This window comes from Manis javanica, chromosome 4 (assembly GCF_040802235.1).
Source record: "Manis javanica isolate MJ-LG chromosome 4, MJ_LKY, whole genome shotgun sequence".
In the NCBI taxonomy this organism is placed as follows: domain Eukaryota; kingdom Metazoa; phylum Chordata; class Mammalia; order Pholidota; family Manidae; genus Manis; species Manis javanica.
This window is the reverse complement of record NC_133159.1, coordinates 74912032-74938026: the sequence shown is the minus strand read 5'-3', so window position 1 is coordinate 74938026 and position 25995 is coordinate 74912032. Positions and strand designations below refer to the sequence as shown.

The following is a 25995-nucleotide window of genomic DNA, read 5'->3' as shown; positions in this document are numbered from 1 at the left end:
ATGATAGAGAATTTTGTGCCCCTTTATTCCCCTCACACTTCTCACTAACTGAACTCAACTCCTCCTCCATGGTTACCACTAGTCACTTCTCAGTGTTCATGAATTTACTGCTCTTTTGTTCATTTTGCTTTGTTTTTATATTCCACAAATAAGAGAAATGATGGTATTTGTCTTTCTCCACCCAGCTTATTTCACTTAACATAATGTCCTCTAGATCCATTGTTACAAATGGCAGGATTTCATATTTTTAATGGCTGAATAATATTCCACTGTGTATGTGTACCACCACTTCTTTATCCATTCATCTACTGATGGACACTTTGGTTGCTTCTGTATCCTGGCTATTGTAAATAATGTGCCAATAAACATAGGGGTGAATATGCCATTTTGAATCTGGGAGTCTGTTTTCTTTGGGTAAATTAACAGAAGAGGAATTACTGGTTTGAATGGTATTTCTATTTTTAGCTTTTTGAGGAACCTTCATATTGCTTTCCTCAGTGGCTAAACCAATTGACATTCCTACCAGTGGTGCAGGAGGGTTCCCATTTCTCCACATCCTCAGCAGCACTTTTATTTCTCGTCTTGGATGGTGGTGGCCATTCTGACTGGTGTTAGGTGATATCTCATTGTGGTTTTGACTTGCATTTTCCCTCATGGTCAGTGATGTGGAGCATTTTTCATGTGCCTGTTGGTCATCTTTATTTCTTCTCTGGAGAAATGTCTCTGCAGGTCCTCTGCCCATTTTTTAACTGGGTGAATTTTTTTGGTGTTGAGTCATACAAGTTCTTTATATATTTTGGAGGTTAACCCCTTATAGGATAAATCATTTACAAATATATTCTCCCATATTGTAGGTGGCCTTTTTTGTTCTGTATATGGCATCCATTACTGTACAGAAGCTTTTTAGTTTAATATAGTCTATTTGTTTATTTTTTTGTTTCTCTTGCCTCAGGAGATGTGTCCAGGAAAAAACTGCTCATGCTTATGTTTAATAGATTTTTATCTATGTTTTCCTTTAAGAGTTGTATGATTTCATTTCTTACATTTAAGTCTTTAATCCATTTCAAGTTTACTTTTGTGTATGGAGTTAGACAGTAATCCAGTTTCATTCTCCTACATGTAGCTGTCCAGTTTTCCCAATACCAGTTATTGAAGAGACTGTCTTTTGCTTACTAATATATTCATGGCTCCTTTACTGCACATTAATTGACCATATATGGGTTTATTTCTGAGCTCTCTAATCTATTCCATTGATGTATGGGTCTGTTCTTGTCCCAGTTCCATACTGTTTTGATTACTGTAGCTCTGTAGCATAACTTGAAGCCAGGGGGTATAATTCCCCCTGTTTTATTTAGCTATTTGGGGTCTTTTGCAGTTCCGTATGAATTTTAGGATTATTTGCTCTAGTTCACTGAAAAATGCCCTTGGCATTTTGATAGGGATTGCACTGAATCTGTAAATTTCTTTAGGCAGGATGGGAATCTTGACAATGTTGATTCTTCCAATACATGAGCGTGGGATAGATTTCCATTTATTTGTGTCTTTAATTTCTCTCAACAGTGTCTTAGTTTTCAGAGTACAGGTCTTTCACCTCCTTGGTGAGGTTTATTCCTAGGTATTTTATTCTTTTTGATGCAACTGTAAATGGAATTGTTTTCCTATCTTTTATTTTTTATTTATTTTATTTATTTATTTGTTTATTTATTTTTTTGAGAGGGCATCTCTCATATTTATTGATCAAATGATTGTTAACAACAATAAAATTCTGTATAGTGGGGTCAATGCTCAATGCACAGTCATTAATCCATCTCAAGCCTAGTTCTCTTCAGTCTCCAATCTTCTGAAGCATAACGAACAAGTTCTTACATGGTGAACGAATTCTTACATAGTGAATAAGTTCTTACATGGTGAACAGTACAAGGGCATTCATCACAGAAACTTTCGGTTTTGATCACGCATTATGAACTATAAACAATCAGGTCAAATATGAATATTCGTTTGATTTTTATACTTGATTTATAAATTTCTTTAAGAAATTCTCCCTTTATTATTATTATTATTATTTTAATAAACTGCTGAAGTGGTAGGTAGATGCAAGATAAAGGTAGAAAACATACTTTAGTATTATAAGAGAGCAATTGTAGATGATCAGGTGTGTTTTCCTATCTTTATGCTAGTTCATTGTGGGTAGATAGGAATGCAACAGATTTCTGTTTATTATTTTGTACCCTGCAACTTTGCTGAATCCAGTTCTAATAGTTTTTTGGTGGAGTCTTTAGAATTTTCTATATATAGTATCCTGCCATCTGCAAATAATGAAGTTTTCTCCTTTCTTATCAATTTGGATGCCTTTTATCTCTTTATCTGATTGCTGTAGCTAGCTAGGACTTCCAGTACTATGTTGAACAGAAGTGGTGAAAGTGGAAATCCTTGTCTTGTTCCTGATCTTAGAGGGAAAGCTTTCAACTTTTCGCCATTGAGTATGATGTTAATTGTTGGTTTGTTGTATATGGCCTTTATTATGTTGCAGTTCATTCCCACTATACCCATTTTGTTGAGAATTTTTATCATGAATTGATGAATTTCGTGAAATTCAGCATCTGTTGTGAGAGCACATGGTTTTTATTCTTTTTTGTTAATGTGGTATAGCACACTGACTTATGAATATTATACCAACCTTGCATCCCTAAATCCCACTTGGTTGTGATGGATAATCTGATATATTTTTGAATTAGATTAATAATATATTGTTGAGGATTTATACATGTATGTTTATCAGGGATATTGGTCTATAAATTTCTTTTTTTGTAGTGTCTTTGTCCGGTTTTGGTATTAAGAGTGATGCAGGCCTCATAGAATGTGTTTGGAAGTATATCCTCCTCTTCTTTTTTGGAAATGTTTAAGAAGGATGGGTGTTAGCTCTCTTTAAATGTTTGATAGAACTCAGCCGTGAAGCCATCGGGTCCTGGAATTTTGTTTGATGGAAGTTTTTTGATAACCAATCCAATTCTGTTGCTGATAACTGGTGATTAAGATTTGCTGTTTCTTCCTGGGTCAGTCTTGGAAGGTTGTACTTTCTTAGGAATCTGTCCATTTCCTATAGGTTGTCCAATTTATTGGCATATAGTTTTTTATAGAATTCTCTAAATTCTTTGTATTTCTGTGGTGTGAGTTGTGACTATTCCTTATTCACTTATGATTTTGTGTGTACTCTCTTTTTTTCTTGGTAAGTCTGTAAAGGGTTTGTCTATTTTGCTTATTTTCTCAAAGAATCAGCTTTTGGTTTTGATTTAAATTGCTTTAATCTTCTCTATTTCTGTTCTGATTTTTATTATGTCTCTCGTTTTATTAAGTTTGAGTTCCATTTGTTCTTGCTTTTCTAGTATCTTTGGTTGTGAGTTTAGATTGTTTATTTGGGATTGTTCTTCTTTCTTAAGGTAGGCCTGTATTGCTATGTACTCCCCTCTTAGAACTGCTTTTGCAGTATCCCAGATACTCTGAACTGTTGTATTTGTTTTAATTTGTATCCATGTATTGCTTTTCTTTGATTTGTTCGCAGATCCACTGATTATTTGGAGGTGTATTGTCTACCTTCCTTATGTTTGTGGGATTTTTTGTTTTCTTCGTGCAATTTATTTGTAGTTTCATACTGCTGTGATCTGAAAAGATGCTTGATACCATCTGCACTTTTCCTGAATTTACTGAGGCCCTTTTTTGTGGTCTAGTATGTGATCTATTCTGGGGAATCTTCCATGTGCAAGTAAGAAAAGTATGTATCCTGCTGCTTTTGGGTAGAATGTTCTATATGTATCTATTAAGCCCATCTGGTCTAGTATGTTGTTCATGTTCAGTGCCTCTGTTTCCTTATTTATTTTCTGTCTGGATGATCTGTCCATTGATGTAAGGGTGGTGTTAAAGTCTCCTAATATGACTGAGTTGAAGTCTGTTTATCCCTTTAGTTCTGTTAGTATTTGTTTTACATATTTAGGTGTTCCTATGTTGGCTACATAGATATTTATAATTGTTATAACTTCTTGTTGCATGGATCCCTTTATCATTATGGAATGTCATCCATTGTCTCATTATTTTCTTTGTTTTTAAGTCTGTTTTGTCTGATATAAATACTCCTATTCCTGCTTTTTTCTTATTATGTTTTTCTTTTTCTATCCCTTCACTTTCAGTCTATGTATACCCTGAAGTCTGAAATACATCTCTTACAGGCAGCTTATAGATGGGTCTTAATTATGTATCCATTCCACCACCTGTATGTTTTGATTAGTCCATTCAGTCTGTTTACACTTAAGGTAGTTATTCATACATATGTACTTATTGCCATTTTATTAATTGTTTTCTGTTGTATTTTTACTTCCTCTCTGTTCCTTTCTTCCTCTCTTATACTTTTGTTATTTGATAGTTTTCTTTTAGTGCTGTGATTGGATTTCTTAAAAAAAATTTTTTTTCTGTATCTGTTATAGGCTTTATATTTTTGGTTACCATAAGGTTCAAGGATAGCTTCCTAATATTAAATTGATTCACACTCTACTTCAAACACAATCTAAAAGTACTTCTTTCTTATTTTTCCTCAGCATGTTTATGTTTTAGATGTCATAATCTGCATATTTTGTGTATCCCTTGACTGATTTTGTGTATAGTTGGTTTTACTACTTTTATTTTGTTTTGTTGTAACTTCCTACTTGCTTGGCAAGTAAGTAGTCTACTTCCTTTACTATAAGTTTATTTTCACTGATGAAAAATATTTAAGCTTAACAACATTTCCATCTATGAAAGTCCCTATAACATATCGTGTAAGGCCAGCTTAGTGGTGGTGAATTCCTTCAGTCTTTATCTGGTAATCTTTTTTTTTTTGAAGCAGAGTAAAAGTTTTATTTGAATAAAACTCCAAGGGAGAAGTGGGCCTTATCTAGTAATCTTTTAATCTCTCCTTCTACCTTGAATGATAACCTTTTTGGGAAGAGGATTCTTTTGTTTCAATACTTAAATATTTCATGTCTCTCCCTTCTGGCCTGAGTTTCTGCTGAGAAGCTGGTTGACAGCCTGATGGGGTTGCCCTTATAAGAAATTTTTTGACTCTCTAGCTGCTCTCAATACCCTCTCTCTTTATCCTCAATCTTTGTCAGTTTAGTTATTTATGTCTTGGTGTTGTCATCTTGGGTTTCCATTTGTCAGGAGCTCTCTGTGCTTCCAGGACCTGGGTGTCTATTTCCTTCCCCACATTGGAGAAGTTTTCAGCAATTAATTTCTTCAACAATACTTTTGACTCCTTTGTCTCTCTCTCTCTCTCTCTTCTTTCTGGTACCCCAACTACGTGAATATATTTTTGTTTCAAGTTGTCACAGAGCTTTCTTAGCAACCTCTCATTTCTAGAGATTGTTTTTTCTTTGTTCCTCACCTTTATTGTTTTTCTGTTCTCTAATTTCCATCTCACTGAATATCTCCTACTTGCAGCAATTTATTATTCATTCCCTCCACTGTATTTTTCATTTCAGTTACTGTATTCTTCAGCTCTGAGTGACTCTTCTTCAACTCTTCTTTGCTGAAGTCCTCCCTGAGATTATCAACACTCTCCTGCAGATCTGTGAGCACAGTTATTATTGTTACTTTGAAATCTTTATCAAGAAGACTGGTGCTCTTTGTTTCATTTAGGCCTCTTTCTGGTGCCTTATCCTGTAGTTTTGTTTAGACCATATTTCTCTGCCTCCTCATTTTGTCTGGGTTTCTGTGTTTCTTCCTGTTAGATCCTCTATGCCTCCTGGTCTAGAGAGTAATGGCTTTATGAAGGCGGCATCCGGTGGTGCCTAGAAGCTCAAGACTCTCTACTAACCAGAGCCTGGTTCTCCTTTGCAGTGGAGCCCCAGTTGCTTTTGGTTGGTTATGTCAGGGCTGCTTTTCTGCCCGTGTGCCAGCAGTGGCTGATCTCGGTCAGCAGAGGGTGGCAGCCTGCCTCAGGTGGCTCTCTGTAAGCAGAGCAGTGGTGTTTGTGCTAGGATTGTTGTGAGTGGGGCCCCCTGTCTGCCCTTCAGTGATGACTTTGCTACTTGGGAGGGCAGTGTACAGGGAAGCATGTCATGGGGCTGGGCCACCAGTGGCAAGGAAGGTGCGCTCAGAGCTGGCTCCCATGGGCATCTCCCAAGCTTGGCTGAAAAAGGGCCAAGGAAGCTGGGAAAACCTCCCTTTACCTGCCAGGCAGCAAAGCCTGAATGATGATGGGCAGAGTGGCCAGGCAAGTGCCTTGGTGCTGAGCCACCAGTGAGGGGGATGGAGCATTTGGGGCTGGCTCCCATGAGTGCCCAACCAGTTGGACTGAGGGAAGGCTGCGGAAGTGTCCACTTACTCTTTTCCTTGGAGAGAGCTCCATCCAACCCTCACCCCTCTTGCACCCTTCACACTGCTGGTAAATCTTTCAAACTGCTGCCTCTGTGGTGGGTCTCAGCAGGACCAATGGAGTGTGTCTGTACTCCACAAGCAGCAGGAGTCTCAGCCTCCCAGAGTGCTCCAGCTCTCCCTGATGTCCAGCCCTGTTAATCATCAAAGCTCAATGCAATGAGGACTTGTGTTCCCAGAGCAGATCTTCAGGGCCAGGTGTGTAGAGTTCTTAAGTGCTTATCCCTTCCCTGCTTTGTTCCTCTTCCTCCTGCTTGTGGGCCAGGGTGGGGGAAGGGTTTGGGTACAATAAATAATGGCTCTGCCACTTTACCCTTCTCTTCCTCACCAGGTGTAGATGCTCTGTTCTGTGAGGTCAGTCAGGGTTAGCTGTATTTGCTGTAGTTGTTTCCTTGGTGTTTGTGTGCAAAGAGGTTTCTGCCTTGCCTTTCTCCTCTGCCATCTTTTTTCCCCCCTCCTCCCATGGTATGCATTTATAGTAACTAAATATCTCAAACAAATCTGTAAGTCTATAAACCAAGACTTGAATGGCTTAATTAAATACACTAGCTCATTAGGGTGGAGAAATTTGTTTTTGCAGAATTTAACACTGACATATTCTTTTCTTCAATAAAATATTATTTTTAAAAAAGGCTTGATATAATATTGATGTAAGTTCTACACAACCTTTTAAGTGACTTTGCCAAGACTGGGAAAAGTTAGTTAACAAAGAACTATTGTTTCTTGATTTTTATTATGTGCCTCTGATCACAATTAGATAGTATTACATATGCCATACTTTTAGGATAAAACTAATCTTTGTTTATAGTAATATTAAAAATTCTGTGACATTTTAACATAATGCATGTCAATTATAGTAATATAATTTTCATATTTCATTCATTCTGATAAATCCTCCTGTCCTAATATTTTTAAAGGAAGTTGAAAGTAGGCCCAATTACCTAGGGCTTCAAATAAGTAAAAGTCCATGGAAATAGTTAAGCTCTGAAGTCATAAACCTATGGGTTTAAATTCCAGCTTTGCCACTTGTTAGCTTGAGAGCTTGGAAAAGTTGTCTAATCTCAAAGCCTTGTTTTCAACTGCACTGAGCAAAATTGCCTGGCACACAGTAAGTGCTCAAAAATTGTTAGCTCTTATTTTTATAATTTACTATGTATACTTTGATAATAATAAAGAAAAACACATTTAATTAGAAAATCTGTAATCCAATACATATTTTCTGAGTACCTATTATGTTCTAGATATCCATGCCAAGTGGTAGAAACACAAAAATGGAAGTGGAGCACATGTCTTCTCTTTAAGGAGATTACAGAAAATTGGAGGAAAACAGATACATATTGATGATTTATGTAATTTTAGTAAGAGCAAGATATTTGGTAGATAATGAAGAAGGACTTGCAAAGCTGGGAGTTGGGAAAGGAGAAGAGGAGTGTCAGATAATTTACTGTGTAGGTGATACCTGAGATGATTTTGAAGCATGAGTAGACTTTCTACAGCAATCAGAGTTAGGAAGGGTGATAGTGGTGGAGGAACATAGACTGTAAGAAGGTTCTTGCTGGAGAAGAAAGCACTATGCAGAGAGCAGCAAGAGATCTGGCTGGAGAGGTAGGTAGGCAAACCAGGAAGAACATTGTTTCCCACTTACTAGTTACTGAAATTTTTAGCAGGGGTGTGCCACAGTCAGATCTGTACTCACATGGGCCACTTTACATTTTAGCAACTACATGGCAGATTGATTTGAGAAAGAAAAAGACTGGAGACTGTAAAGGTGAAGCAGCTTTTAAAGTAGCCTGGTGAAAACAAGATGGTGGTTGACAGTGGTAGAGGGGAATGAAATGAGAAAAATTTAAATATTAACGAGGTAGACAGATGTCAGCACAGTTTGGTCATTGACTGGATGTGGAAGTAGAAGAGGACAGAGTCCAGGATAGTTCCACATTTTGAAACTGGGAGACAGGATTGTGGTACCATCACTAGGAACTAGAGTACTTAAAGAAAAGAAACTGTTATTGTTTGTACAGCACTTGAGGTAACCACTGACTATCCAAGCTAGAGCTGCCTAGTAGACAGTTGAAAGGGAAGGTATGTTAGGAAAGGAAATAGTAAGAGTTGGGAATAATTAGCATATAGTTGCTAGTTAAAAACCAGTAGTGAAGAGTAATGGGCTAAAGACAGACTCTGAGGCACAAAAGCATTTAAACCAACAGTGTCCAATATAGAGAAGTCCACAAAGAGAGAAAACTTTTACTGGATCCACTAATTAGGATGTCAGTGGGTAACTAAAGGTTATTTACTTATAAAATCCATTCATTCATTCACCCATCTACTTATTAATTGAACAGTAACTGAATGCTTTAGATGTGCCAACCACTATACTATATGCTACAGAAACAAAGCTGAATACAAAATAAAAAACTACCAGACTAGAGGCGGAGACACACAATGTTCATTATTCTACAACCTACTAAATGTACAGATAAGAATACCTACGTACTACTTGTTAGGCATTGGGCTACATTCTTATCTCTAATACTCGTAATTCTCCTGAACAAGAAGAATTATATTCATTTCATAGCCGAGGAAATAGAATCAGTGAGGTTAAAATTCATCAGAAGACACACAGCAAGTGATGGCAGAGCCAGAATTCAAACCTACGACTGTATGGTTCCTCAGCCTATGCTCTTTATACTTTCCTATGCTACTACCTCTGACTCAAATTTCCCAGTTTACTTATTTACTTTTGTATATACAGAAAGGATTCTTAAGTTGTATATGTATATTTTTTCCTATTTAAAAGATTAAAAGTTTTAAGAAGCTGGAGACAAGTTATTGTGCCTATGTATTCACTCTATACAGTCCCAGTAGAGTGTAAAATTGGTACTTAATCAGTGCTTTCTTAGAGTAGTGACAGAATTATTAATCACACAAAGAGAATCTTAGTGTTATATTATGATTTCTGAAAACCTATCCTTACTCATATCCATAAATTTTTAATAATGTGATAATTAGGTTATGTGAATAATCTGTGATGTCTTAATAAAGAATAAATTAAAGATAAAAATACATTTTGCTTTCCATAGATAAACTTGAAAACTACTTAAGTACAGAGGAATAGTAATCTTTTAGAAAAGGAACTTTAAAATAGCTAATTACCTTCTTTGCAAAGACCAAAATCAGCGATTTTCACAAAGCCCTCTGTATCTAGCAATAAATTATCCAATTTCAAATCTCTGTTCAGAATAAAAAAAAAATCAATAAAATCAGTAGATAATGTAGTAAAAAAATCACTTCAATAGTTTCACTTCACTAAAATTGAGTTTTTCCAGTTACAATTTGAGATTCAAAAACTATATTGCAAGTGTTCGTTTTTGTTCCTTTGGCAAGTTTTCTTAAAGTACATAATAGAGTTTCTGAATGATTTTTCCTCTTATATAGAAAGGGAAGAATGTATTTAAAAAAGGAATAGTTTATATATTTATGCAGTTTAAAGCATGTAAGGAATTCAAGTATATTTAACACAGGTTTTATTAATTTGTTATTGAAGATAATCTGATTTGGACTAAGTTTCTTAAGTTTGCCTACACACCATCCATAGGGAAGATGTGTTAAATTAATGATAAAATAAGGCATCAGGGGGTAGGTTTAACCTAAGAGAATAATTCAAAGTAAGAAGAAAGCTATTTACCCATACCAATTGGTTACAAATAAAGTTAAATTTTTTTTTATCCTTGAGTAAAATAGGACCATGAGAAAAACTCTACCTTGGAAATATTGTTAGAAGTTTGAATAAGCTGATATTTATAGTCTCTTAATTCTGACTGACTCCCCCGTTTGTCTGGGCTAGAGCAGGGCTATTCGAAGTACCACTCAGACTAGCTACTGGGCTGTAACTATTTGTTACTGATCTGCAATTTGATAAGGAGCTCATGCCAGTACATAAATCAGCTATGTCACCAAGTACACTGTTTACCTGACTGTAAGTCTTAAATGAAGGAAGCAGGGTGATGATGTTTTATACTCTGACACAAATTAATAACCATGGATAAATTTTTAGTAGTAAGTACTGGTCTACAGAAGTTTTCTGTAGTGAGTCAGATGAATATAAAATATTCACCAAGATAAATATTGTTCATAAATTATCACACGCCAACTTATAATTTGACTGCTCTAATTAGGTAATGAGCAAAGGATCAGGAACAAAGAGGTTTATCATTTGATTATTGTGTTAACCATGTCTTTCAGAATAGGAGTTTAAACTTTTTTAGAAATCACTGATCATATGAAAATTAAGAAATATGGTTAAACAAAAAATATCCCTTTTAATTATCTTTGATTCTTATACACACTAACGTAAGCCATTAGCAAGTATCAAAAGCTTACTTACCTATAAACAATTTTGTGTTCGTGTAAATACTGCAAACCGAGAACTACACATGCAGCGTAAAATCTAAATAAATAAATAAAAATAAGTTGAATAAATTTCACCACTCTTGAATCCCAGTTTACAGTTTTCTTCTTCAAAAGCAGAATTCTGTAGTTAACTAATTTCACAAATACTAAGACACACTAAATATTGGGGTAACATTTAAAAATAAGAGAAATACAGTGGAAGCCATTAACTTAGCCTGTTGGAGCCAATGAAGTCTTTAGAGCAGACATTTCATCTGGTTCTGTAGGTGTATTACAATATGCCATAAGGGCAAAAGGACAGCATGAAAGGTAAAACTTCTGTGGGGGTAATATAGGCATTCCCCTTAGAGGGAAAGAATAGAAGTGTAAAAGGTGTAACATTTGTGTTGTGGCTGAAGTAAAGGATAGAGAGGAAGTAGTAGGAGATGAGGCTAAAAAGACAGCCTCATTCTTCACATCGGTCAAGTTGTAAAGAACCCTGAATATCATATTATGGATACTGAAATTTCCTCTCTTAGGGATAGAGAATCAAACCATTTAAATCAGGGCAGAATGATCAGATTCATGTTAGATTTTTCTGGTAGTAGTGTGAAAGCTGGAGTAGAAGTAGCTAAATATCCAGAGGAAAAAGGACAGATAAGGATATTATGACAGTACAGACAGTACAGATGGAAGATCATGGGAACCTCCAAAGCAGACAGAGGCAACAAAGAGAGTAAGACATGGATTCAAGAGAAACTTCAAAATGATCATGACAGGATTTGGGGTCTCGTCAGCTGTAGAGGGTGGAGAGGGAAAAACTAAAGATGATTCTCAAGACCTCCTTCCGTAATGAATAGGTAAAGAAGTAGAGAAAGCCAGAGTTTTGTGGGGAAAACAAGGTTGGCTTTAGACATGCTGACTTTGAATTGCTTTGGGTAAGGTGATGAGGCCTATACATTGGATAGATGTGTTTGGATGTTAGGAAAACCTAAGCCCAGCTAGAATATTAACTTTTGAGGACAGAACCATGTTTGTTTTTTTCAGTGTTATTTTAAGTGTTTAGCATAATGCCTGATACAAGGTAGGTAATAAATAAATGAATGAATTTAAAAATGCAGATCTGTCTTCAGCATGGAGCAGCCTAAAAGAAGACACTCAGGAGAACCAGTTCTTAATTATTCAAGTAACACATAGATATTTTCTATATAAAGTACATATAATATCCCTGCCTCAAAGCATAGTCTTTCATTCATTCATCTATTCATCTCACCCTATGTCACTGTCATCCAGAGATAACTACTCTTGTCAGTTTGGTGATTGTTCTTCAAAATTTTAGAATGTGCTTATATACTATAATTATGTAATTACATATAATTATATATACTGTATTATGCATGTGGATAATATAGCTATGTTTTGTATTTATTTATTTTTATGAAAACAGGACCATAGTTTGGGAGAATTTTTAAATGCAACTATCTAGAAGTATTTGATTTGTATTTATTTGATTATATAGTAGATAATAGATAATTACTTATCATAAGTTTAAAAGATTTAGCTGAAGTCCATTAAGACAAATGTAATTCAAAATTGCTTATGGTGTTTGTATTTATACGTAAGTTTTTAGCAAACTTATTTTGGTGGCAAAACAACTCTAATAATCATACAAGACTGCCCTAATGATACTCAACAAATAATGGGTAGGTATACTGTTTAAAATATTTCACTGAATGTTTACTATGTGTCAGGTACTGTGTTAGATATTTTTATCTATTAGTTTATTTAATCTTCAACCTTTTAAGATAAGTATTTTATAGAAGTAGAAAATGAAGTTCTCAGAAAGAGGAGCTAGTCTATCTAAAGTCACATAGCTAGAACACAGCAAAGACAGAAATCAAGTTAATTTTGATTCCATAGTCTTAGTCAATAAAAATTCACTGCCTGCCCAGTATGTGCCAGCCACCTTTCCAGGTGTAGTACACAAAATAGACATGGTCCTCCTTCCTCTCTTTTAGTGATGGAGACAGACAACAGAAATGTAAAAAATAAGTAAATAAGATGATTCCAGGTAGAAATAAAGTGCTATGGAGAAAATAAAATAGAAAATAGAATAGAGTGACCTAATTTAGACATTAGTGATGTAGTGGTATTAGATAAGGTTTCCAGGGAAGGACGAGCCAAGAAATGACAGTTGAGGTGAGACCTGAGTGAGCAGAATGAGGTACTACAGATCTTAAGTATTGCAAGGTAGCATTTTATTCTTGAATATCACTGGGCTTAGTTGTTTGTATGCGATTTGTATTCTCAGCAAAAATACAAGATCCTTAAGGCACACCTGGATTATATATTTCTTTAAAAAAAAAAGAGGGGGTGGGATAATAACAAAACAAAGAAATTCCCATGGTAGCACAGGGCTAGGTAGAGTCTATATGCTTGTTTTTTTTTCTTTTGGTATCACTAATATACAATTACATGAGCAACATAGTGGTTACTACATTCCCCCCATTATTAAGTCCCCCCCACATACCCCATTACAGTCACTGTCCATCAGCATAGTAAGATGGTATAGAATCACTACTGGTCTTCTCTGTATATACTGTCTTCCCCGTGCCCCCTCCCCTTCATTGTGTGCTAATTGTAATGCCTCTTTTCCCCACTTGTCTCTCCCTTCCCATCCTCCCCAGTCCCTTTCCCTTTGGTAACTGTTAGTCCCTTTCCCTTTGGTAACTGTTAGGCCATTCTTGGGTTCTGTGATTCTGCTGCTGCTGTGTTCCTTCAGTTTTTTTCTTTGTTCTTATCCTCCACAGATGAGTGAAATCATTTGATACTTGTCTTTTTTCCCCTGGCTTATTTCACTAAGCATAATACCCTCTAGCTTTATCCATGTTGTTGCAAATGGTAGGATTTGTTTTCTTCTTATGTATATGCCCTGTTTTTAATTTTTAAATACTAATTTTTAAAAATGCTGGGAATTAATTATTAGCAGCTTTCAACTACTTTTTGGCTTCTGTCTCCTTTCTGAAATCATCATTATCCATAAGAACTAAACCTCTATTTCTTCATATGAAACTTGAAGGTATGAGAGTACTGCAACATATGTTCTGCATATCTCTAATGGTTATGAGGAGAAAAAAAATTAAGGTGTGAAAATGAAAATGCTACATGAGTATCAGTTGTTAGAACACAGACAAATGATGAAAATTCAAGAATAAACTCAATAAAGGTTTACTATTGGTTTATGATTTTTATGATTTGGGATATGTTTTGGAAGGAGAATTGATCAGAATTGCTAATAATTTGGATGTTAGATGTGAGGGAAAAGGAGGATGAAGAATAACTCTCTGTGTTTTAGCTTGAACAATCAGTAGATGGTGCTGCCATTTAATAAGATGGAGAAGAGTGCCAGGCCTGTGGAGTGGTGAGTGATGCTGAGAGAAAAACTAGACAAATCAGAAGTTCATTTTGAAAAGTTACTAGTCATACAAAGGCAAAATTCAAGTTGGTGGCTGACTGATTAGAGTTAGAAGTTCAGGGAAGTGGTCAGGGCTAGAGATAAAAATTTGGTGAATACTAGCATGTATAGTAGTATAGCTAGCTGTTAGGAGCACTTTCCTAGGTTTAAATCCTAGTTTTACCACCTAACTGCTATAAAACTGGTACAACAATAGGGGGAAAAAAACAAACAAAAAAATATATATACATATACACATGTATATTTGATTTCAACTGTTTTCTATTATTTATTTTTAGGCATCTGAATAAGCAAAACGTTCATATAATACTGAATTTGAAAACTACAAAAAAGTTTCTAGTGAAAAGTTGGCTCTCTACTCCTTTCACTGCAAGGAATATGTATACCAGTTTCTTCTATATTATTTCAGAGATAGTAAAAGCACAGGCAAGAAAATACCTAATATTCTTCTAAATTAACCTTTAAAATGTAAATATAAATATATCATGCAAACATATTAAATAGACTTTTCTACACTTTCTTTTTTCATTTAATAATGTAGTTTGAGCATCAGTATTCAAGGCCACAGTCCCAGATAGCATTCCCTAGGAAGAAAATATAATAGATAAAAAGAAGATATTTTACTAAATGAATCTGTGTATCTACACTATCAAGTATGATTTAGAACAATCCATGAAATTTTCAATATGGATGACAGAGTAAAATAGATATATTTATATATGACAAAAGGTGAGTACAGAGTTTTAAATACTCTTTGCAGAGATCTATTTTTCCATTTAGAAAATAAAAATCTAAAATTCAGAGTTTTTTCCCTTTCCAAAAAGAAATCAGTTATGGAAAAAACCTGGAGAAATGTCAAACCACTCACACGGCTCTTGGTTCAGAAAAGACATCAGTATGAATGTGCATCATCAGGTCTCCACCAGCAGCATATTCCATTACAAAGCAAACATGCTCTCTGGTCTGGAAACATGCAAAGAGGTTCACCAAAAAAGGATGTCTGACACTATTCACAGTTTCAAAAATTCTTTTTTCACACATCAGGCTGTAAGAGAAAACAAATAGAAATAGGCTTTTTTTAAAGAAAAGGTCTAATTGGAAATAACATTCTTTAAAAATTTATAAACTCTAAAATAAGTATTCTTAAATATTTTAATTTTTAAACCATAAAATGTGTTTTAGATTTGCTAAAATTCTTTGAAAAATTTGGTCTACTAGATATGTATAACTTTAATTACAACATATTAGTGAAAACTAAAATATGATTAGCATGATATAAAGATTATAGAGGTCACTTTGACGGTATCATAGTAGCAAACACATATAACTAGTAGTTACAGTTAATAAGAAAGGTTTGGTTAGGAGTGAACCATGAAAATTTATCAGCAATTGGCTAGAGAATTTAGCAACCTAAAGCATAATTTAAAAAATATAAAGTTTATGATGTAAGTAATTTCAAGGGCAGTATTTATAATTCATAAGCTATAGTATTCAACTATTTTTTCATAAAACATACTAAGTTATGCTGTATAAAATTTTAATTTAGAGGCTGACTGGCTAATGAGGGTATTTGGAGAATTCTGTAACATGCTTCAAGGAAGCTCCTTGAGAATGATAAAATTTCTCTGTAAAATCTAGAACAATCACAGGTTTTCTCTGTAGGAACTCTTAAAAGCTGCTAAAAAGAACACTCAAACTTTCTGACTCTAGAACATTAATTTTGCCTAAATAGCAAAAAAATACTTAATAATTCAACCTGATGTAAAACTCACAGTAGAAGAAAGCCAGGTCAAATATTATTCAAATACAATTTGGAATTAACTTATTTTAAGCACCTGATCAAAATAAAGATACCAATAGACATATTAATAATTAGATATTTATGTTTCTAACACAAAATAGACACATGTTTTTGTAACTGAACCAAAAATTGATGTTATTTAAATGCATTTATAATGATGTGTTTATTTTTAAATTTAAAAAATTGCTTAGATATTTATTGTTATTGTTGTTGATTTCAAAATGCCAAACTAAAATCCTGATGTTAGATGGAGGAAGACTCATTCTCCTTTCTTTGGGATCTCTTAAGAAAGAGTTAATTTTAAAAGGATAATTTTAAAACTAAAGTATTTATTTGGGTATCCAGATTACACTGCTATAATTTGAAAAAAAATTGAATTTTGAAAGCATCTAAATATACCTGTTGTGCAGAAGGAGCATGGAATTTTTAATGCTATGTTAATAGAACTTTTCTGGATTATAAACTAAAACACCTGTTCAGTTTTAAATACTGACATTAAATGCAACTATTATGAAATAGTGTATAAACTCCATTTAGTATGTTCACATTCTAGATGAATTCCTTCCCTCTGATTTCACACAATGTGTATAATTTTATTCATATTAAGAAACAGAAACTCCTACTGTAATTGATTGTAAAGCTTTAGGCTTATGTTTACATATATTTCTAAATGTTACTACAAATTAAGTCATTATTAGAAATAAATTCACAGAATCCCTAACTGACTAGTTTCATCCCTTTTTTTTTGCATTTCCTTCAGAATTGGTACGTTATTAGAAATGCCAGAGACTTAAAAAACTTGTGTAAGTAGTTATTTTGGTCAGTGGAAAACAACATCATTAATAAGGCTAAGATCTTAGGATTGGTTAGCTGTGCTTCTGTTATGCAACTGCAAAAATATACTTCCAACCATATTCTGTTGTCTCAAACTATGAATTGGCAAGAAAAGGATGCTGAATGAGGAGGCATTACAGTAGCATAAGTTTAACATTCTTACTTGGGAGTGGGGGTAGGATGGGACTTAGAATGTTCTAATGGTAGGTGGAGAATGTGGTCCTTGTACATGAATGATACTTTGGGGTTAGTCCATTATTTGTGCTCATTTAAAAAAGAGGTTTATTTGATATACAAATATGAAACACCAAAGAAACCTGGTCCAGAGTAAAATTATTAATACAACTCCCGAGAAAGATTTAAATGATATTGACCTTGTGACTCTTCCTGAAAAAGAGGTTGATTTGAAATTTTCTATGATCTATAAAAGGGGCAGTTCTCTAAGTAAAATAATAAAATCCAGACTAGAGAAAGAAAATTTGGAGGGGAAAACTCATTAAGAACTATCAAGTATTTTAGAAACATCTATTTTAAAAAACCACTAATATGCACTAATGCCAAATTCTAAGAGTCTATTAAAAGGAAGAGGTATGCAGTAAATATAAAGGATCTGCTTGGTTATAATTAGTTTAACCTGAGTTTCTACTATTCAGACTTGCAAGCAATAAATATATGCAATATTTTTAAATGTTGATTTTTTTATTTTTCAAATTAATTTTTTCTTGCCTTCCTCTAATTCTTTTTTTGCTGCTTTCCTTGAATTTCTCTAAGAATGAGTTTTATACTGCACTCTGAATTTTTCATTCCTTTGTTTTTGTGCCAGTTCTACCAGAGATTATTTTATTTCCATGTTACTGATTATGTAGATTTATAACTGATGTTAAATGAGGATCACTCATCAATTTTTCACCTAGATTAACTTTCAGCAGGGGTGATGGTCTAGGTTCTGCCTAAAGCTTCATTCTTTGATTTGGATATTCTTCTTTACTAGTACTATTAATACTATTCTGCCTAAATTTGATTAAAAAGTGCCTTTCCACAGAGTCTTGGCTCAAAGTAGTACAATGTAGCAGAAATCTATTTCAACTATCAAGATTAACAGAGGTAGTACCAATTTCCTATTATTTTAGGAAACAAATGTATTTACCATTCATGAATCTGGAATAAGCAAACACTATTCCAGGAGAGAAAAACATCTGACCTTATTATTATTGCAATTATACAGACTGACAGTGCAACTAAAGCCAACTACTTCTGTAATATAAAAATTTAATTCCAAGCAGATGATATGATTTCAGAATATTCCATAAGTGTTCAGCAATACCCTCTCTGAGTAGGTATAGGTAACAGGAAGTTTATTTTGATGTAATTGAGGACTATAAGAAATAGGTAAAAAAATAAATAGCAAATCCAAAAGGAAAAGGATTTATTTTTCCCTTTCTTGCACAAAAGGAATCTTCATCTTTTGAGATCTATCTTAATTCCAAAAATTTCTCATAAGATGGAAAAAATATTAAAAGTAGCAATTTGGTATAGCTATATGGCACTTAACACAATTTAGTAGGCAAGTATTATCAAAAAACGTATTTTTAAATATGTGGGTTAATGAAGCTCAAAGATGTTCAGTGAATTGCCTTGGGATCAAGTCATTACTTAAGACAGAACAATCAGGACTAGAGAAGACAGTCTTCTCACTTATAGTCCCAGGCTCTTTTCATTATACAGAGCTGTATTTCACTAATATCAATTGATGCTTCCTAGTAGTTTAAGAGAAACACTACTTCTGGATTATTGTATGAAAGTCTCTTTCTGTAATAAATATGCCATTTGTTATGCAATAATTTCTGAATATATTCACTTAAGTTAAAACAGCATATTTAAAGCACATTCTCTAACCCAATCACAGTATTATCCCCAAAGTCCTTACATTTTAATAATTGTATATAAAGGTGTCTTACCTTTTACATTTATTAAAGTGCATTTACATTTATTAAACCCAGAAAGGTAAGATGCAATGGTTAAAAAATTACATTTAAGAAAAACGGAGGAAAAAAAACAGAGGTGCGTTTTTTTTAAAAAGCAGAATATATTAACCATTCAGTTAACTGCAGAGTATCTGTAAATGATGATGATTTACTTCCTAAGACGAATGGGAAACAGCCTTCCCAACTAGTAATAGCTCCTACTCCATATAAACAATTTTAACATCTCTAAGTACAAAAAACTTAGTAGAATTAGTTTAAACATTTCATCATCTTTCCTTGGTATCCACTAACCAGTAAATTATCATAAGAGGAAGGAGTTGGCTAGAAAAAAACCCAATATTTAATTAATGCTTACCTTATGTCAAGTATAGATATATTTAGTTTCTTCACATATTATGAAAATAGGTAGTTTTGCTGTTGCAAAATATACATCAATTTTTATGACATTAAGTTCAACTACAGAAAAATAAACAATTTCATTTTTAAAAAACTAACCTGTCTACTTCATCTCGGGCCACAATGTCTCCTTTCTTTAATGCTTTTATAGCAAACATCTCATTTGTGTGTTTATATTCAGCCAAAAGCACCTGAAATAAGATTAAAATGATTATTTCCCATTTGTTATTACTTTTGTAGATATTCCAAAAAAAATTTTAAAGAGTACCTTTCCAAAATGCCCTCTGCCCAAGACAGCACAGCACCTGAAGTCTTGTAGATTAAACTGAAACATTTGTTGAGATCTGAAAACAGTGACGCCAATTAAAAATAACACAAAACTATGGGAACAAATATGTAGTAACAAATACGTATGTGTTCTTTACCTGCTATCTTCAAGTTCTCGAATACCACTATATTCTAGGCTTGACTGAGGAATATCAGGTTCATACTCAGATTGAGATTTTGGAAGTATACTATTTCTGTCATTCTCAATATCAAAAACAATTTCTGAATCCTATAAAATATTAAATAATCATTAAATCATAAAAACAGAAAACTATTTGGTAAGGATAAAGTCAAAGAAAGGATAAAGTTAAAAGTCAATATAAATATTAGTGAGAAAAGTAAAATTCAGATGCTGAATATTCATTCTCATGGTTATTTTGTATAACACTTTTCTAAAAAATGTGAAGAACTTAACATATTACTGTCATCTTCAATGCATACTCAGAAATCATACTAACCACATTAGAAGATAAGAGTGTTTCAAGCAATACGTCATCTAGTTATTAAGTGTGCTCCTATGCTTCTTCTAACTTAAGCATCCTAGTCTGTAATGGCCCGTGTGCTCAGAGACTTCTGTTTTACTCATTAGAAACATAAAAACAGTTCACACAGGCAGTTTTTAATTAACTGAAATGTACACCTCATTCATTATGATTCTTTTTATTGGTAATTCATTTGGTGCAAAGGAATCATACAAGGTTTAAAATTCCTTGCCTGCCCTGGTGTATCCAAATCTCTGAATTCAGCAGATTCATCTATTTCTCCAAGGGAAGAATCACATGGTGGGGCTGGAGGAGGTTCAGGTTCAAGATCGAAGTCCAATTTGGTTACTGTAGAATCGCTTATAGAGAAGATAAAGTAATTCATCAAAAACAGTAATCAAAAGTATGTATTTTAAATGGCTTTAAAAATAAAAGCAAACAATTTCATTTTTTAAAAGTAAGCAGAACACCAATCTCAAAATAGTATTTGGAGAAAGAGACTTTTAATAATAGAACCACTGTGATCAGTATGTACAAACGTCACAATAATTATTTTATGAAGGTGATGCTTACAAATCTTAAGACCCATACCTAGCTGGAGATGCTAGTTCAGGGATGCGTACATCAACCACTGGCACTGTAGCAGGCACAGGAGCTTGAGGGCTGAAGGTACCAGAATGATTTACTGTAGGAATAGCTCTTCTCACCAGCCTTCCCCAAGTGGCAATGTTAATATTCATTTGAGGAGCTCTGAGAAATGTTTTGCCTGTGGATATTGTGAATAAAGAAAATAGATCAAGTAATTTTTTAATACATTACCAAAAGCCGTAATTTAAAAATTCATTTTCATCAGTTTATAATTTATGAAAACAAATAAAATTTATCACTTAAAAAAATAGTTCTTAACTATTTATTAAAGGCTAGTGCAAAATAGCAAAAATAGTTTAAAAATAAATAGGTGGAAATTGTTCTTTAAGTCTAATAGTGTTATGTGGTTAAGGTTTAAAAATGAATTATTATCTTGTAGAGATGCTAACTACACTGTATGGATGAATCAATACAATATCTCGGTTTGCTTCAAACAATCTGAGGCAGTAGTGAGTGTATGGCATTAGATGAAACAAAACTGGCTATGAGTTGACTGTTGTTGAAGCTGAGTGATGGTGCATTGCACTAGTCCCTCTACTTATGGATATGTTTCAAATGTTCTTTAATAAAAAGTTAAGAATAAATGAACAAGTAAGGAAAACAAAAAATAAAGATAGGTATCAGTTTTTAAATGGTATGTAGGTTTTCTATGTTTAAGAAAATACCAATTTGACTTCTTAATAACTACCTTGTTGTTTTGAAAAAATTTTCTTTTGTCTTTGGAGTTTTGGTCTTCTTTCTATAACTGGATTAAAAAAGGTAACCTGCAGTTAAGAAAATTAAAATAAACATGAATATAGCATAGGATTTATGGTCATGAAATTCACTGAACTTCTCAGTTTTGAAAACTTGAGAATCTTAAATATAATTTAGTTCAATCCACTCATTTTCTAGATGAGAAAACAGACCTAGAGAAGATAAATGAATTTTCTAAAGGTAATATATCTGTTTAGTGGCAGAGTTGAACCAAGATCAAGTTGTCCGTCATTCAGTCTAGTACTGTTTCCACTTCTACATCATGATGCCTGCATATACAGTTTCAACTGTAGTTATGCACATTTAATGAAATACATTTATTACCTCTGCAAACAAAGTACCCTGTGGTTCCAAATAGAGACACATGCCATGCCGTTGGTTGTCTAAAAAATCTTCTAACCTCAGAAATTTTACAGCACACAGAGATCGCCAATCACGCCAATAAACTGAAATTTCCAGTTCACGTGACTAGGATAATTTAAAAAAAAAAAAAAGAAAAAGAAAACAGAGAAGACATTATTGGACACATGCTTGAATAAAATATCACAAAAAATATAAAATACAAATAAACAAAAATCACATACACAATGGTGGTGCTATTTTAAAGAACTCTATGTAATGTTTATTATATTATTACTTTAACAAAGGAGTAAATTTATATTCTGATATCTTCCAGCCAAGATTTTCCTTTCATATAAAGAACACAAATGGCAACAATCAACACTGATAAATGACACAAACTGTCCAATCTCATGGCTTCAATTTTTCGGATTTTCCTCCTACACTTGGTATCACTTGCTGTGCTATTGCTGACAGACCTCAGTGCCTGCCTCACAACCTATTTAAAACCTCATTTCCTTGCCCCAACAAAGGTCTGCAAATGGCATTTACCTCACACACAGTGTGGCACACACTGTGCTAACAATAAGCACTTTAGGAATATAAGGTTATTTAATCTTTCAAAAGAATACCACTGGGTAATATGACCACTGATAACAGGGGCCTGCATAGGTTGGGAGCAACAGAGAAATGAAGACCTAGTTTTACAGAGAGAAGTTTATTTATTGTAACACCCTGACACCCCAAAAAAAGCACATTAGCAAGAACTTGAATGTACAAAACCCAGCGACAAGTGTGTCATATTCATGAGGGAATATAATGTAGTCATTAAAAATAATGCTCATGTGGAAAACGTATTTAAGGTTTTAACAATCAATTATTAAACGTATTTATAGTTTATTAAATGTACTTTACAGTTTATAGGTTGGGGGTCAAGCCATACACTGATTTGTACATAAATGTTATAATCTACAAATACATTTTAATTATAAAGCATAAGATTTCTCCATTACTTTGTTTTTCAGGATTTTGCAGACCATCTACAAAAATAGATAAATGTTCTCCTCCTTACACTCAACAAGGTAATAAGTCACTTCTTTTATATAACAACTTTCAATTTATTAATTCATGTATTTATTTATTAGGCAAGCTCCTAATACACATAAAAGAAAATCTTGACTTTTTAATAAAACTAGTTGATGCAAATGAATACAGAAAACACTTTTTAAGAGACAGAACATGAAAAAAAATGAGTCAAGATACAACATGCTGTAAGGCCTCACAGCCAATCAAGAAAAGGACTAGAAAAAGGGATCTATGGCAGTGAGTCTATGAGCCTAAGGCCCCTTACCTTTCTTCTCTCTGATACATAATTACTTGGGAGAGAATCCTTGTCATGAAAGGGAAATAGGAGTAGAACTATTTTAAGATCACAAAGAAGGCATAGGTATTAATGCTGTAATATTCTATTACAGTTAAAAGTTTAAGTATTTTGGAAACAGTTATTTTGGGAAATAAACAATGAATGAATGAACCAGGGACTGGTAATTTAGACTACACTGTTTCAGACTATAGGAAGAGAAGTCTACTTTCTCTTATCTTATTCTACTATATCAGGAAGGAAGACTTCTTTTGGACAGGAAGATGGAAAAGGTATAGAATATGGAGATGGAATTGGTCCTAGTTAAAAGTTCTTATACTCCACACTGCTAAAAAAGTAAGATAATATTTCTCTGGATGAGAAGACGTCCAATCACCTCATTTGAATTTATTCTAGGCACTGTGGTAAATGTCACATGTTGACTAATTTCTCTTCCCTCTGTCTCTGTATTCCATGCTTCAAACTGAAATATGTTAGAAAGATCTGAGATATGGAATGGAAAGTCATCTCAAAGCTAGCTTTCCTGGAGTTCTACATTGAGGTTTTAAGCATAAGGCTTTTCACTTTTTGTTACTTTGTGTTTTCCTTGTATCAATCTCTCCATAATTTAAGGGAGAGGGTAGCTATGATTTATAGCAGATTAAGATATTTTATGTCAGTATTCATACCACTATTTCATGGAACCCCATTAATCCCTTATGTCCAGTGTGATTTGGATAGGAAGAGCAGTGATATAGCATCTGAAAAGCAAAGTAGCTTCTATACAAGGGGATGTCACTAATGTTTATTGAATTTAGACTGCAAGTGCTAGTAATTTTCCAGATGAAGCAGGTCTGCTCTATAAAACAAGGACATGCTTGTAGGTAATATCAAACTCTAAGAGCAACAAAATTCTAGGTAGAGTAAAATCACCACTGAAATAGCAAAAGCAGTATAATATGAACTAGGTACTGACTGGCAGTACTGGCAAACTGTTCCAACTTCTGCCTCATTTTTGTCTTATTATGCATTTGCACGTAAGATCAAAGAGAAAACAAAATTCTGTTTTATATAGACCTAAGGAATTCTGTATGGTTTGCCTGAAGTCTCTGTGAGGCCTGCAAGTAAAGAGAAAAAGATGAGACATTGAATCAGTACTACATATAGGAAAGGAAGGAGAACAAGGACTTAAAATACGTGTTGCAATTAAAAAAAAAACGCAGTACACATCTATCATAAAAAGAACTGAAGCAGAAGGAAGGCTGAAGTTCCCAAACTGTTTAGGAAGAACTCTGAGGCAATGGAAGATTTTTTAATTTTTCAAACGAAACGCAGTAACAGCCATTCCACAAGAAATACTAGCTCATGATAAATTCATAGTTTCAACATTAGAATGTACCACATTTCTTTTGACAACATCATATCTTTGCTAACCTGGTTTTCAACTGTTGATTCTTCCACATGAAAAAAATGTGGAAAAGGAGTTAAGGGTACAGTATTCAATCTGATTCCAAGCTTTGAGAAATTATAGAGTATTCAATAGGTAGACATATCCTATTATTAAGTAACTGGTTCCATAAGAATCAAATAAAAATATTCCCTTTTCTTTCAATGGCTTTTTTTCTCAAAAAGTACCGATTTATTAGGATGTAAGTACTAAATTATTAAGTACAGTTTTTAAAGTGAGGTGTAACAGACAATTTAAAATATCTGAAGTACACACAGTGATGATTTGATGTACATAGTGAAGGGACTCCTCCCATCTAATACACATACCCATCATCTCATATTTTATATAGAATATGTTTGGTGAAAATACATTAAGTTCTATTTTCAGCAAATTTTACTTACATAAATTATCAACTATAGTTACGTCATACATGTGATGCTCAGATCTTATTTATCTTATACCTGAAAGTTTGTACCTTTTCACCAATCTTTCCCTATTTCCCTCACTCCCCCACCGCTAGCAACCACTTTTCTACTCCTGTTTCTATGCGTTTGACTTTCTTCCTTTTTTTTTTTTAAAAGATTCTTTATATAAGTGATAGCATTCAGTATTTGTCTTTTTTCTGCCTGGCTAATTTCACTTGGCACAATGTCCTCAAGGTCCATCTGTGTTGTTGCAAATGGCAGGATTTCCTTTCCTTCTTTCTCATGGTTGGATAATTTTCCATTGTGTGTGTTTGTGTGTGTGTGTGTGTGTGTGGTATGTGTATACACATTACTCATCCATTCACTCATTCATCAACAGACACAATGGCCTTATGTTGCAATGAGCAGGAGAGTACAGATATTCCTTCAATATTGTTTTCAAACAACTTCTTTTGAATATATACTCAGGAGTGGGCTTGCCAGGTCATATGATAGTCCTATTTTTAATTTTTTAAGAAACCTCCATACTGTTTTCTATAATGGCTGTAACCACTTTACATTCCTACCAATAGTGAACAAGTGTTCCTCTTAGTCACACCTTTTTCAATACTTGTTATCTCTTGTCTTCTTGATGACAGACATTTTAACAGGTGTGAAGTTGTATCTCACTGTGGTTTTGATTTACATTTCTCTGATGATTAGTGATATAGAGCTCCTTCATGTACCTGTTGGCCATTTGGATGTCTTCTTGAGAAAAATGTCTATTCAGTCTCTCTGCCCATTTTTAAATCAAATTGCTTGTCTCTTTGAGTGGTGTGAGATCCTTATTTTTTTGATATTGACCCCTTATGAGATATATGATTGTTAATGTTTTCTCCCATCTTTAAATTGCCTTTTCATTTTGTTGATGTTTAGTTAGTAATTAG

General features: G+C 33.7%; 1 protein-coding gene and 1 long non-coding RNA gene across 3 annotated transcripts in view; one reads left to right on the top strand and one right to left on the bottom strand.

Annotated features, from left to right (window-relative positions):
• PKN2 (protein kinase N2) overlaps nt 1-25995 on the bottom strand; it is a 138331-nt gene that overhangs the window by 9903 nt on the left and 102433 nt on the right. For both annotated transcript variants that reach the window (XM_073234241.1, XM_036996329.2), the window contains 10 exons: nt 21820-21963; nt 21428-21503; nt 20683-20857; nt 20324-20450; nt 19708-19838; nt 19551-19626; nt 19382-19473; nt 15135-15311; nt 10787-10849; nt 9556-9632 (listed from right to left, as the gene is read on the bottom strand). In XM_073234241.1, the coding sequence (XP_073090342.1) occupies nt 9556-9632; nt 10787-10849; nt 15135-15311; nt 19382-19473; nt 19551-19626; nt 19708-19838; nt 20324-20450; nt 20683-20857; nt 21428-21503; nt 21820-21963 (1138 nt within the window). The remainder of the gene's footprint in view (nt 1-9555; nt 9633-10786; nt 10850-15134; nt 15312-19381; nt 19474-19550; nt 19627-19707; nt 19839-20323; nt 20451-20682; nt 20858-21427; nt 21504-21819; nt 21964-25995) is intronic.
• LOC118967978 (uncharacterized) overlaps nt 21972-25995 on the top strand; it is a 30228-nt gene continuing 26204 nt past the window's right edge. Inside the window, exon 1 of the long non-coding RNA XR_005055358.2 lies at nt 21972-22916. This is a non-coding gene — a long non-coding RNA (uncharacterized lncRNA). The remainder of the gene's footprint in view (nt 22917-25995) is intronic.